General features: G+C 35.8%; 1 protein-coding gene across 7 annotated transcripts; it reads right to left on the bottom strand.

The window, feature by feature from the left end:
- Positions 1-116: 116 nt before the first annotated feature.
- Positions 117-13,927, bottom strand: eef1da (eukaryotic translation elongation factor 1 delta a (guanine nucleotide exchange protein)). 7 transcript variants are annotated; one of them, XM_067364247.1, is made up of 10 exons: positions 13,776-13,814; positions 10,381-10,932; positions 7,828-7,948; positions 7,393-7,464; positions 3,759-3,824; positions 3,225-3,312; positions 1,624-1,724; positions 1,314-1,511; positions 1,020-1,214; positions 117-272 (listed from the first exon to the last, which is right to left on the bottom strand). In XM_067364247.1, exons 2-10 carry the CDS (start codon positions 10,884-10,886, stop codon positions 234-236), a joined length of 1,386 nt encoding a protein of 461 aa, XP_067220348.1. In that variant the 5' UTR covers positions 10,887-10,932; positions 13,776-13,814; the 3' UTR covers positions 117-233. The 7 variants fall into 7 exon arrangements, with proteins under 7 accessions (XP_067220348.1, XP_067220349.1, XP_067220353.1 ...); XM_067364248.1 differs by having other exon boundaries at positions 10,381-10,887; positions 13,776-13,810; XM_067364252.1 differs by lacking the exon at positions 10,381-10,932 and having other exon boundaries at positions 13,776-13,927.
- Between the last annotated feature and the right edge of the window lie 164 nt (positions 13,928-14,091).

Raw genomic sequence — 14,091 nt, 5'->3', positions numbered from 1 at the left:
CAACATACTGACCATTTTCATTTTTGGGTGAAATAACCCCTTAAATAAAGAATAATAGTTCAAATATGAAGCATGGATATAATGGAAACTTGTAAAATCAGGACAGGAATAAAGAGCATACAAATAAAAAGTCAATACAGTGAGTTTGTTCACGTGGCTGAACAGTTTATTGGTAACCGTGTGATATAAAAGCAGCATAACCCAGTGTGAGGTGGTTCTTCGTGGTGAGAGGCTCAGATCTTGTTGAAGGCAGCAATATCAACACTCTGGACCTACAACATAATGAGGAATGAGTTTTGGTCAATAAAACTAGTTTTTTTTTTTAACATTTTATAATCCTATCAAAGGGTTAATCTCATTAAAAATGTCAATGACATTTCCATTCAAATTTCACCCAAACTTAAAAATAAATCAATGTTCATTACAATTACATAATTTTCTTTCCCAAGTTTTGCATTTATATATATATCTTATTGTGATAAATATGCATCTAACTTACAGATTTAATTTTATATCATTTATATAAAGTTATTTAGTTACATAAGAATTATTGACAATTATTTATATAATTAATTCATGACATGAAATATTTTCCTCAGAAGTTTTCCTCTATTTTATCAAAATTACTGTAATACACATGTAAATGTTTTTATTGCGGTAAAATACTGATTTTAAATGACAAATTACTGGGGGAAAAAAATTTTTTTTTAAATATAATTCATGAATTAACCTTATATGGTTTCATAATATTTTTATATAATATTTAATTTAATATAACATACATTCCTCTATTTCCAAAAAAAATTTAATAAATAAATACATTTATATTATAATGATGTATATTTTACAATCAGTATTTTACTGCAGCACAAAAAATAATTACTATATTGAAATAAACAGAATCTAAAAATGCTAAAGTACAATGTGTCTGGATGTTTACTTTATACAAAATTTCTTTACAATTTTGAGATTTTTTTTTTTTCCTCATAATATTCATACCAAAAACATTCTGCACTTACGTAGTCCTCAAATTTGGTGATCTCCTCTTCCAGAATGTCTGTTCCCACTTTATCATCTTCTACCACACAGTTGATCTGCAGCTTTTTGATACCGTAGCCGACAGGAACCAGCTTAGAAGCTCCCCACAGGAGCCCATCCAGCTGTATGGAGCGCACACACTCTTCCAGCTTGGACATGTCTGTCTCATCGTCCCACTGATCAATGAAAGAAAGATGACATATTCAAAACTGTAACTCAGCAGGAAGGAATTATACTTGATACTTTAAAGTTTGTGAGTGCTGAAGGTCTCATACAGGTTTGACGTCCAGCAAGATGGATGATTTGGCGATGAGGGCTGGTTTTTTGGCTTTCCTCTGGGAGTACTCCTTCACTCTCTCGGCTTTGATACGCTCTGCCTCCTCATCTTCCTCATCACTTCCAAACAGGTCAATGTCATCATCGTCGTCAGCACCATTATGTTCCTCAACCTTGGGTGTCTGGACAGGAGCAGCCTTCAGATAAAATAAAATACACAGTATGTAAAGCATTATGGTTGCATTTGTTTAATGCACAAAGGCAGCCTTTATTGTTATTAACTTAAAGATGGCAGTATTTCATATCTACCTTGGTGAATGTAACAGTCTTTGAAGCAGGCGATTGGCTTTTCTCCAGCGTGGCCATTCTGGACTCCAGTTTGGACAGCGTGGCTCTCAAATCATCCACAACTGATAAAACAACAGCTCCATTAATTAATCTCACATGATCACAATATGCTCACTAAGACAAACTGGATATTCAGCCAAAACTGTGTCAATCTCTAAGTCTGTTCCAACCCCTAGTGTGCTGCATCACCTTCCACATAAGCAAATACTTTCTACAGCATCCTAGTTCTTTTATGTTGGTCTTAGTGGGGCGTTTCTACCTCCGGTAACCACCAGAATTGTTATTGTTAACTAACAGTATCAAAACACTAGGCCTGGAAATTCTTAAAACTTAACATTTTTCAACAGAAACCCAACACAGTTTTTAAAAATCTGATCACAATTTACACTTTCTAAGGATAAGGATATCATCATAAAATGGAAAAAAAAAAAAATTATATATATATATATATATATATATATATATTTTTTTTTTGCCACTACAAATTAATTCAATGCACATATCATGAACTGACTTAAAAGAAAATGTTTTAGAAACTGTTTTCATTTATTATATTGCTACATGTGAGCAAAGACAAATCATACAGTAAAATCTCACATAGTAATGTTAAATGTCTTCTTCCTATTGGTAGTTGCTGGATTGCATATCTCATTTCCATAAAGTTCAACTTTTCTCATCTGTGTTAAACTGCAATGTGGGAATGTCCGTAAATGCATTGCTCACATTCACTGCGTCTTGACTTCAAGTCACTGTCAAAACAATTTTCAAAAAAATGCTAAAGACGCATTTCTTTCGTCAGCACTTGACCCAGTAATAGTAGCACTAACCTTGATTTATATTCTTCTTCCATCTATTTGTGTATTTATATGAAAAAAAAAAAAAAAATCCTTTCTACGAGCAGTTTACTGACATAACTGTGACTTCACACAGCACTTACATACTGTTGTTCTCATGTTGATTTGATTGATTCTACTATTCTCATTTGTAAGTCGCTTTGGATAAAAGCGTCTGCTAAATGAATAAATGTAAATGTTTTGCACGCATGCTCCTTAAGACAGCATCCAACAGCCTTCACGTCATGTCAATTTGAGCCGACAATTGCTTGAATGGTGGCTTCATTATTCTTAATGAAAAACACATCAACTACAACAACACAATTTACAGGTTCCCTATTAGCATCGGGTTTAAATCCAAAATATTGCCAAATAGGCACTTGCATTTCGCTTTGAAATCAAATCTTCCATCATCACCATTGTCAGTCAGCTCCTCACTCTTGTGATAAATGAGATCTGACTCCTGTCACCGGTCTGTTCTGCGACTGTCGTTCAGCTCACGCTGGGTTGAGCAGATGTGTTCATTTTTTATTTGTAGTGTCTGTTCTCTAACTGAACTAAATGATTTTTATTATTATAAAAAAAAATTAAAACAACAGTGGGGGCGGTGCCGCGGTGGGCGAGCGATGTAACCCGTGTTGCAGCTGAACACTGGTAAAACCAACTATCGCAGCAAGCCTTCTCACTAGGTTTTGGAACAGCTATATCTCTGTCTTTTCTCATATGTACCTTTGTGCAAATTCTTGTTGTCCAGTTCTAGACTCTTCAAACGAGAGACCAGCTCACTCTGATCCTCAGACTTACTGGCATTCTGACTCTGCAAATCATATGGAGGAGAACAGAACATTAGTGAATTACATCTCATAAAGAGCTGACTGTAAAAATCACACCATGCAGGGCTGCAACTGCAGACATGCCCAACAAAAGGTTTGTCAACCTCAATTAAAAACCACAGGAAACCATGTAAATGCATTTATAGCAGGATATGATGTTTGAAACATTGAAATTACATTTATTTTTTCACTTGGTTTTCATGCAATTTACTTTGAAGGCTAAAACTTTAAACCAATGCATGAAAAACACAGTCATGCATGACATCTGTGCCCTTAATGTGTAAAAACAACCCATAAAAACACAAGTCACACAGAAAACAGGCTGTTTTGGAAGCGTCAAGCAGTAATGCATGTATGATCCACGCTGCTCCAGGCTCCGTTCACATGCTTTTCACACAGATGTGAAGCTGAACCGCCTCAGAGCACTTACGGTCTTCCTCTCTCGTGGTTTTTGAGAGCGCGTGTGCCCTTTACTACCCTGAAGAGCAGTCTTCACCTGAGAGATTCACATTTAACCACCACAACCAGAAATAAATCAGAAAAACAGACAGAATAAAATACTATAACAGAGTTTTACTCTATTAAAATTCAGACAGAAAGACATCAGAGAAGAGATGTATGCACTGTTTTTCATTGCCATTCAGATTTTGCTTCACTTTAAAGGGGTCATGACATGGATTTTTTATTATTTACCACACAAAGCTTGCCGCAAAGTAATGGCAAAAGTGTCTGAAAAAAATAGCAGGTTTATTATTATTATTATTATAAATTAACATTTTAATAGTTTATTAATAAACTAGTGTTTTCTGAGTCCGTGTCGGCTGCAAAGATGAAGTTGGCGATGCTCATTCGTCATCTCTGCAGTATAGTGAATGCACCTATAGAGAGAAATGCACCTTTCATATGGATCAGAAAGTATTTGTTTTCGATCAGAATTATTTTGTTTAAAAGAAGCCATTTCACGTATTCTATAGATATATTCCTCATGTCAGTGAGGCAAGGAGCCTATATGCTGAGCTTCGGTTCATTTATGTGATGCATTGCAGTTTAAGGAAACGGAGACGGCAAGAATAATATTATGTTTGTTTTCTTTATTTTACAAAGGCACAGTTTTCTTGTTATTGTGAGTTTACATAAATAGAAGTACAGTTTACAGTTCTGAATGATGTATTACTCTGTATGACAAAAAAATTAGAGTATTTTAAGTTGGAAAAAAATGCAAGTGATCGTGCTTGTGCCCCCATGGCGTTCAGTACTATACTTTAGTTGCCTTCCACACAAACACTTGAACACTTGGATATATAATGCTGCACATTTAACTAGGTTAACGTTAGAGTGAGCTACCATGCAAAGTTGCAACTACTTACGTGTTTCAAATGATAAGCCATATTTGAGGTCAAATGTAGTATATGAGAGAAACTGAATGTCCGTCTGAACCCTGCAGAATGTTTTAACAAGGCAAATTTGATTTCTCATGTCAAGACCCTTTTAAAGTGGTAAATGGTTGCTGAAACACAAATGTATGTGTGCAACTGTGCATAGCTCTTTTAATAAAATTACAGATGCAGACATATCTTTACGGTTTCTCAACTCAAGAAGCAAATAAAAACATGCAAGCACATGTTTGCAGTGTATTTGTGAGGTCTGCTTGCTTGAATCTGAGTTAGACCCAGAACATGAAAGCAAACCACAAACACACACTAACATCTTCAGGCAACTGCAAAGCAACCTGCTTCCTTTTACAATATGAATAGTGACAGATGAACTGAGAATGACAGAGCGCAGCACATGCATTGCAAAATGAACAGGCACAAACACAAATAAAGATGTCATGTTGGGAAGGAGATCAAGCTAGACCCACTTGCATTCAGGACAGTTTGCTATAGCTAAGGGCTTTTAGGTGCACACACTTGGATTATATAAAATCTTTGAGGTGACTGAATCTTAGTTGAAGTATTTGTGGAGTTTTCTGAAGTGTCTAGTAAGCATATGCTTTGATGATATGGGAGGTGTAAAGTAACTGCTGACAAAGGAATCAAATACTGCAGAATCAGTGAGGAGATGGGAGAACCGTGGGAGATTCTGTCCGTTTTGGGAAAATTATGGAGCCTTTTAAGTATTGAAGCAATTGGGTTTAGAATCTGTTCACGATTCCATAAATTTTCAGCTAAAAGAGTGCAGCAGAAGTTTGTTTTCATTGGTCAGATGCAAAAAAAAATAAATAAAAATAAAAAATAAAAATGTGACCAAAGTCGAAAAATGAGGCCATCTTTAAAAAGTGCTTTAGACACATCTGAGACGATACATTCATTCTGCGGTTAGAGGCACAGCCGAGGAAACGACAGAATGAAAGAAAGTCAAAGAGAAAGAGAGAGACAGTTGGCACAAGACAGCCTATGGCACAATTTTGGGAAAGGACAATCTGTAATAAGTTTAATTTAAGATAATATTTATAAAATGAATTAATGAATTAAGTGATATAAGGGGAACTAAAATTAACTTTTTGCCACACCTGCCAATGTGACTTAAGATTATTTACCGGCCATAAATATTATATATATTATATATATTTATTTATTTATTTTTTTTTTATTTTATTTTTTTTTTTCATTTTTTTTTTTTCCCAGCCATTTACGACATTAAAATTTTAGATACCAGTGAAAATTCACAATTTTCAGGAACAGAAATTTAAGTAATCAAATGTATAATAACACTGCATAATCTTCACTGCTTAAAATAAAAATAGATTAATTATTTTTTAAATAAATTATTCAGTCAAGGGCAGTGATTTTTTGTCTTTTGATGTTTGATTAACAGCAGGATTATATTAGGCTGCTGTCACTTTAAGAGCTAATGCATGGATCCAATATACTGATACACATGTGTTTTTTTTCTCAACTTTTTATGTTCACAGACATAACTGACTGTTTACGATGGTACTTGCCAATACAGGCATTTTCAAGCGCAAGAAGACGTGAAGGAGAGTTCAATTCTGTATTTGTCTTAAGATGCGGATTTCTGGTACTTTACAAATTTATTAGACCACCTGTCATAATAAAGAGAAAACATATATTAGGGATCTGTCAAAAACTTTTATTAAAAAAAAAATAAATAAATAAATAAAATATATATTATTGTCATTTATTAGATAAACTAAATAACTAAAATAAACTGAAACTAAATAGTCTTTACTATTACTTTCAACTTCTCTCAAAAGTCAGAAATTAATCAAGCATAATATTAAACCATTAAATATTATTTCTCTATTAAGGACTGCAAGTAAATAAATTAAATTAAATAAATAAAAAAGGTGCTTTACCATTTGTTGTCTTTATAGAAAAACAGTAAAATTTAAAAATTCATGGACAACAACAATAATTATATTTTAGCATCAGAAATGCTACTGTGACTAAAGAGCTTACACATACTGGTGTGGATTAACCATTAGAGAAACATAAAAAATAATTTTGGTAATCACCATACTTTTAGTTTGGGGCAGCTGTGGCACAAACCTTACACTGGGTGGTGGTCTAATAAATTTGTTGAACTAATTATATATATATATATATATATATATTATATATATATAAAATTCAAAATAATAAAAAAAATACAATAAAAACAAAAATCATCTGGCACTCCAAATCATTTTACAGGTCATAAATTTTGTACACAAGTTAGTAATCTGCATATACAGTTTACTAATCCATATCTACAGCTGATTTTGTTACCCCTGCTAAAGTCACAGAGGGGGCTCAGTAAACATGCTAAAATAGCACAGGGATATTTTGGGAGAGCGAGTGTTTGTACTGTAGCTCCAGTCTTGTGGGTGATCAGCAGCTGAATGAAAAACTGTCCTGTTCATTTCACCTCCAACCTGGTTAAAGTAAATTTAAATCAGCCCTTCAAAGTGGTCCCATGCAGGACGACAGTTACAGAGCGTCAGTAATCACTCTAATTAAATGCGGTTCACACGAAGATTATATTACAAATTCAGTATGCTCCAAAAATGATTAACACCAAGAGTTGAGATAATTTTCTTTCATTTTGGGGGCAGTACTCACTCCGGCTAGGGACTGCTGGATATTCTGTCGGGCTTTAGCAATGTCCTGCAGGATGGCACTAGAATCTCTCTCCTGGAAGGGTACAGCGGGGTAAAAAGGCCAATGTCAAACAAACCAGCAAGAGGCAGAGAGTGAGCAAGCAAGCAAGCAAACAAACAAACATACACAGGTCAGGTGCATACAGAAGCGCTTTCAGTGCAGACTTTTCAGCATATGAGCGAGAAGAAGCAGCAGACACCTGGACGGTTGGACATACAGCAGCTGACTAAACATTGAATTCATGCCTCACCACTAGGATTCTGTCACTCTCATTCATTAGGACAACTACAGCCTTATACCGGTTTGTATGACAACCCAAATTAGGAAGTTTTAGACCCTCAAACTGTGCTGTTGAAATTGCTTTGCTACGACATCCAGATCTCTAGGGGGCAGTACCTGAGATGTCTGAGGGATGCCGTTCATGCCCTCGTAGAAGTGTCTCTCTGCCTCGTCATATCTAGACTTGTCAAACCAGATGTTCTCCTGGGCGAGTCCCTGAAGTCCACTCATTGTGATGCTAAGAACATGAAAAAAAAGGAGACATTGAAGTTAGAATTAGTGTGTCAAAGAGCAAACATACAGCTTTAGAAAGACTCAAAAAAAGAAAAAAGTCAGAATTCAAATGAAAGTCCTCGATGCATTTTAAAACTAATTCATTCATGAGTACTTGTGCATTACAAAAGCATTAAAACAAGCTAATTTAAATCAAGCCGAGCAAGCAGAAAACCATGTGCCACATGTATGAATACATACTTCCATTTCTTGTATTTACACATTATGACAAATGTACATGTTTCAGAACAATTTAATTTATATAGGTCTATAGAATTTGGATCTTAAAATTGAATACACAATTCATTATTAGAGATTTTCTTGCATTCAAGCTAAATTCTTGGCAGTCAATACAACTGAATAACAGTTTAATGGTTTATTTATATTTTTCTAAAATGTCCAAAAGTTGAAAAAGAAAAACTAAATTTGTTGAATAGCTCACCCTTAAATAAAAATTAAGTTCTGGTTTGAGCCATATAATCCAAGAATACTATATGGCATGTGTTACATGGGATCATTCTGTGATATTTTTTTTTTTTTTTTTTTAAAGCTTGATACTGGTCACTATGTACTATTATATGGATGAGCACGAGCAGGACATTTTTAAAAAAATTCTCCTTTTGTGGTCCATATAAGAAAGAAGGACATACAACATTAGAACACCACCAGGGTGAGTAAATGATGACTTAAATTTCATTTTAGAGTGAATTATCCCTTATTAACTATTAGTGACCATGAAGGACTAGCTAACTCCTGGCTTAAATAAAGACGCGTTTCCACTGAAATTACCCAGAACAATTTGTCTCAGGATCATTTTCCCCCCAGACCTATTGCGGTCTGCATTTCCATCGCAGTCTAAAATACCATGAAGATTAGGCAAATTAGTCTGGTGGCGTAGGACAGGGCGCAACATTCCAGTTCCCACTGGATTTCGTCCTCTGCATATAACCTTAATAAAGCCTGAACCCTTGTATTTTTAAGCTCCATTGTTGATTCAAATAGCAAACATCTCTTACTGCATGCACCACAACAAACTTAAAAATGGTGGTTGAAATTAAATGCATCGAGTTTATATAAGCCAACTGGTACCAATCAGCATGTTCAGCACCCAACTCCCACCCCTGAAAGTTCCTGAACTTTGAAAAAGTACAACCTTCTGAGCAGGGACTTTCTGAGGGGGCCATTTTTACCTGGAACTTCATTTATATCCTGGTTCCTGCTGTCAAAACACACCAGGTACCACCCCAAAGTCAGTGGAAACACGGCTTAAGGCAGCCATAACTAGCTAAATATAGCTAGTGGAAGTAATTTTACTGATATTGTTGCTCTCTGAGAACAAAGAACATAAGTGATAACAATAAACAAGCGATGAAAAGAAGTTATATGAACAATTTAATGTTGACAAACTGGAAAATGTTTATTGGCAATATATAACTATACCAACCCATCAACAGTTTGTACAACCATCTTTATTTTTTCATTATTCTGAATATTACCATACATTCAGTCACTACTTCAAGGAAGTGAAATTAGTATTATCAGATGGCTAGTATTTTTACATGATTATAGTAATAAAAATCTATTGTGAGATGCACAGCATTATCCTGAAATAAAGCATGGGAAAGACCCCTTTTTGTGAACAGACCCTTCATTAGTTATTTGTTCTGCTTAAATGACTAGTTCACCCAAAAATGAAATTTGTTATTAATTACTCACCCTCATGTTGTTCCAAACCCGTAAGACCTTTGTTCATCTTCGGAAAAAAAATTAAGGTATTTTTGAATGTGGTAATTTCATTGCTTTTTATGGGAGATGAAAAACCTCTCAGATTTCATCAAAAATATCTTAATTTGTGTTCCGAAGATGAACGAAGGTCTTACGGATGTGGAACGACATGAGGGTGAATAATTAATGACAGAAATTTTGGATGAACTAACCCTTTAATTTCATTTTTGCCATTGTCAAGTCAGTATCAGTTATATTAAAGACTGATCAATAATAAAGTCGGACATTCTGTAAACTTTATGCCTGGCTAACTTTATGATGATGGTAAAACTATATCGTCCAGGTCTTGAATTCAGATTTTGTAGAAAGGTTATTTGGATTGTCAAAGTCCCTTCAACCACTAAAACCTCATTCATTGATTTTTTGCTGACACGGGCTGCAGACAATGGGACAGACTTTGCGTGCTAAAGCCCTCGGATTAGTTTCACACTGATCAACTTTCACCCAGCAAGCCAATGGTGACACAAAAACCAGGTTGAGGCTTTTGAAATGAGAAAAATGATTCAATACGGTCCACAAACAACTCAAATAAAACTCACAAAAACACACCGTTCAATAAGTGAGAAGAGTTTCTTAAAAGTCAATTGTCCCATGCCCCTAAACTAGCCATACTTGTCCCTTTTCTGAGGGGTGCGCTCGTTCTCGGAGAAGACCCTCTTCCTGCTACTTTTTGGGAATTGCCGGTCCCTCTGGGGTTCAGAAGATGAGCGCTGGTGGGTCGAACCCCGCTGCTGTTGGTGTGACGCATAGGAACGGGAGTAGGTTTGGTTCTCCTTCTCTTGGGATTGTTGTGCACCATTCCGTTTAGCCCTGAAGACCAGGGTGCGGGGAATTCTGTCTTTGGGGGAAGACAAAACTGGAAGGATCCCACTCCCTGCACTCAACAAGGTCTGATAGGCATTGTCGGCCTGCTCATAGAGGCTGCGGTTGAACCAAACCTTCTCTCCTTTAATGCCCTGAGAGGTCAGATCATGATGGAAATGACCTTCTTCAGATCCCTGATTTTCAGACCTGGACGAACGGGTGCGGTTTCTCTTTCCGTCGTTTGAATTCGGCAGATTTCTTGTCTGTTCATGTCTAGTATCTTCTTTGGCTCGAGCCCCCCACTGGTTCTCCATCCTTTAGCTCAATTACAGCATATAAGGAAAACAAAAAAGGTACATGCTAAAGAATTAGTTTGAGCTGATGTTACACAGCAAATGAGGGCAGTGATGGAAACAACCAAGCGCATCCAGAAGCCTTGCAGAGCAGTTGTTTTACATCAGCAGAAGACAGCTCATGAGGGAAATGTTTTAACAGGGATCCATCAAGGGAACCAATAAATTACTGGACGTTTTGAATTCAAACAGCGCGTTATTAAAATTTTGTATGAGATTGTGCAGTCAGACCAAAGATGACAGAATTAGCTAGATGGTTATTGTCCCTTTGATATAATACATTTAAAAGAACACTTAAAACCTTTTTTGAAAAAAAAAAAAAAGCCATGCAAGTTGAGCAAAACAAAATGTACAAAACGAACAAAGTGTTCTCTTTTTGCCCATATCAAACCAGTCGCACAAAATTACAGCCAAATGCCTCAATTTATATAAGCAACTATATTTCAAAATTAATTTAAGTTGAAAACAGCCAGGAATATGCCATTATCATGTTTTTAGAGGGTGGGAGGAGGATGACAGACAAAAACCAGTACCACCCTTTAATAGTGAAAATTTGGCAAAGTCATGCCACAATTCAAACACAAACTAAACTTCCAAAACTACCACTAACTATTCCTTGCTCCGAGGCCCCATTTACACCTGGTTTTAAGATGTGTTTTGTTCAACTGAATAACAAGTGGAGAACACTAAATACAGGTGTCAAACATTTTGAGCTTGTCCACTTTCGACCACTTCCAAAGGTAGTCGAAAATGCATTTGACCGGATTGCTTTCGTAGTGTAAACACTCATGTGGTTGAATGTGTTCGAACAGCCACAAAAGACCACCTACTCTCCCCCTACTGACCTAATGCGTAAACATTATGGGAAGAACGCTTTGTCCGGCTGAAGACCCAAGTTTGGTTTGAAGATGAAAAATGTACCAAACACAATGTTCTCTCGCCATTCCTGATTTCTAACGCGCACTCGCTGCATTTGCCGTGGTCTTATGGCTGTCAGAGCAGATGCTCGCCGTGTTTTTCTGTTGTCTCCTGGTGCGTTCATATGTCAATTGCACAAGCTTATTTTGTCCATTAGATCAAAAGATCTGACAAAATCCAAACATTTACCTGCCCATAGACACTCCGCTCAAAGAAATCAGGACAGAAGTGGTTGAAAGTGGACAAAAGAGATGTAAACGGGTATGTGTCTCCCTCGTCCACTTGTGATCCGATCGACCAAAACGCATCTTAATACAAACTAGTGTTGTCAAAAGTACCGACTTCAATACAAAGTCGATACTAAAAATGTAAAATGTGACGCTTTGAGTGCTGTTGAGCAGATTTGTAAACACCTCTGATTGGCCATTGTGTTCACATGCTTAACAGATATGTTTGTGATTGGCTACAATGATCAACGCTTCAAAAACATGTTGTAAATAGACATCAATGATGCTCTTCACGAGGATTTACACAAATACACACATGAGCGTTTGAAAGCAGGCTTCTATCGTGGACCGGTCTGCTGATAGACGCCTGCTTTCAAACGCTCCCGCTTTCAAAACACTTTCGTATTCAAACGCTTCCGTGCATTGATCATTGTAGCCAATCACAGACATATATGTTGAGTGCGTGAACACAATGGCCAATCAGAGGTGTTTACGAATCTGCTCAACGGCACTCCAAGCGTCATATTTTCAAAATTTCAGTATCGACTAGGTATCGAAGTCTGTACTTTTGACAACACTAGTGTAAACAGGGCTTGAGAATCCAACATACGGGTTACAAACACAACATGCATTTTCATTAGAACAAACTATTTTGCTAATAATAAAGTTAAGAAATGTTAGTGTACTTGGTTACACAGTGTCACCAAATGTCATGTAACATATGGAGTTAATTTCACACTTTATTGTTTTGTACTCTCCAATCAAGTTGAATTACTTTCCAATAATGTCCCATTAGTTAATGTTAGTTAATGCATTAACTAACATGAACTAAAAATGAGCAATACCTTTTTTTTTTTTTTTACAATATTTATTAATCTTTGTTAATGTTAGTTAAAAACACAACCGTTCATTGTTGGTTCATGTCAGCTCAGGTCCATTAAATAATATTGACAGCTGCAACTTTTAATTTTAATAATGTATTGGTAAATGTTGAAATTAACATTATTAAATGTTTTATAAGTATTTTTAGTATTTCATTATTAGTTCATGTAGTTTACTAATGTTAACAATTGGAACTCTTTTTTTTTTAAATGCAAAGAACAAAAATAAAATATTATTTAATTGTATTTCAGATACATAAATTCATATCAAATTTGCTTTAGTCTTTGAGATGGAAAAGAAAGAGAAAAGATGAAGAAACTCTTGATGTCATGAATGTGAAATAGATGTCCGTTTTATTTATGCAAATTAAAAAGGGTCACTGAGACTGACTTTGGCAGGACATGAAAAGTAAATAAGCCAGAGTAACACGTCTAACCCAGATTTAAACCAGCAGAGACCTGTAGGTCAGGATTAGATGACACATACAGATCCGTTACAGATGCTTCATATCAGTGTGACCTACCCTGTTTATGAACATGAGACACTACAACTTCATGTGTGTGGTCAGTTGCGACTCTAAATGCTTCATGTAAGTTTTATAAACTCATGAAACAATACATTGTGTTCAAGTGTAAGATACTGAATGATGTGTATGGAGTGGGATCAAGTTCAGGTAGTTTTAAATTCTGCAGAGGATTAAACTCATGAGTTTCATACGCAGCCACGTGGCGCGACACGCACAGCGGAACACATTAGTAATAACACGACAAAAGTGAAATATATTTAATACTATCGTGTTAGTGGAAACTAAAGTTTTACTTACTTTCGAAGAGTTTGATAAGTGACAAGCGGTCGAGTTGAACTTCTCTGCCGGACTCCCTATTACAGAAAGAGACCGAGGAAGCCGGGTAACACGAACTTATAGCTGATAGAGGGGTTTCCTGTTAAATGTCATTATTCACATAAAACGATGCAATGCATGTTATACGATTTTAGCATTATAATATGCGTCTTCTATATGCATGAATTGATTCTGATCGTATGCAATATGTACAAATATGTATATATTTTAGTAAAGTGCAAGTATATGTGAATATCGCCCCCAGAGCAGAGATGGTACATTCAGTTACGTTACAACG

This window comes from Chanodichthys erythropterus, chromosome 16 (genome assembly GCF_024489055.1).
Source record: "Chanodichthys erythropterus isolate Z2021 chromosome 16, ASM2448905v1, whole genome shotgun sequence".
Taxonomy (NCBI): domain Eukaryota; kingdom Metazoa; phylum Chordata; class Actinopteri; order Cypriniformes; family Xenocyprididae; genus Chanodichthys; species Chanodichthys erythropterus.
This window is presented reverse-complemented; position numbering and strand designations above follow the sequence as displayed.

What these genes read in the sequence shown, in the direction of transcription:
- eef1da (XM_067364247.1), bottom strand. Translation starts at nt 10,886, where the DNA reads ATGGAGAACCAGTGGGGGGCTCGAGCCAAAGAAGATACTAGACATGAA. An exon ending in GCATCCCTCAGACATCTCAG is followed by an intron (nt 7,465 to 7,827) that starts GTACTGCCCCCT and finishes GTACCCTTCCAG; the next exon opens with GAGAGAGATTCTAGTGCCAT. An exon ending in CAACAAGAATTTGCACAAAG is followed by an intron (nt 1,725 to 3,224) that starts GTACATATGAGA and finishes TTGTTTTATCAG; the next exon opens with TTGTGGATGATTTGAGAGCC.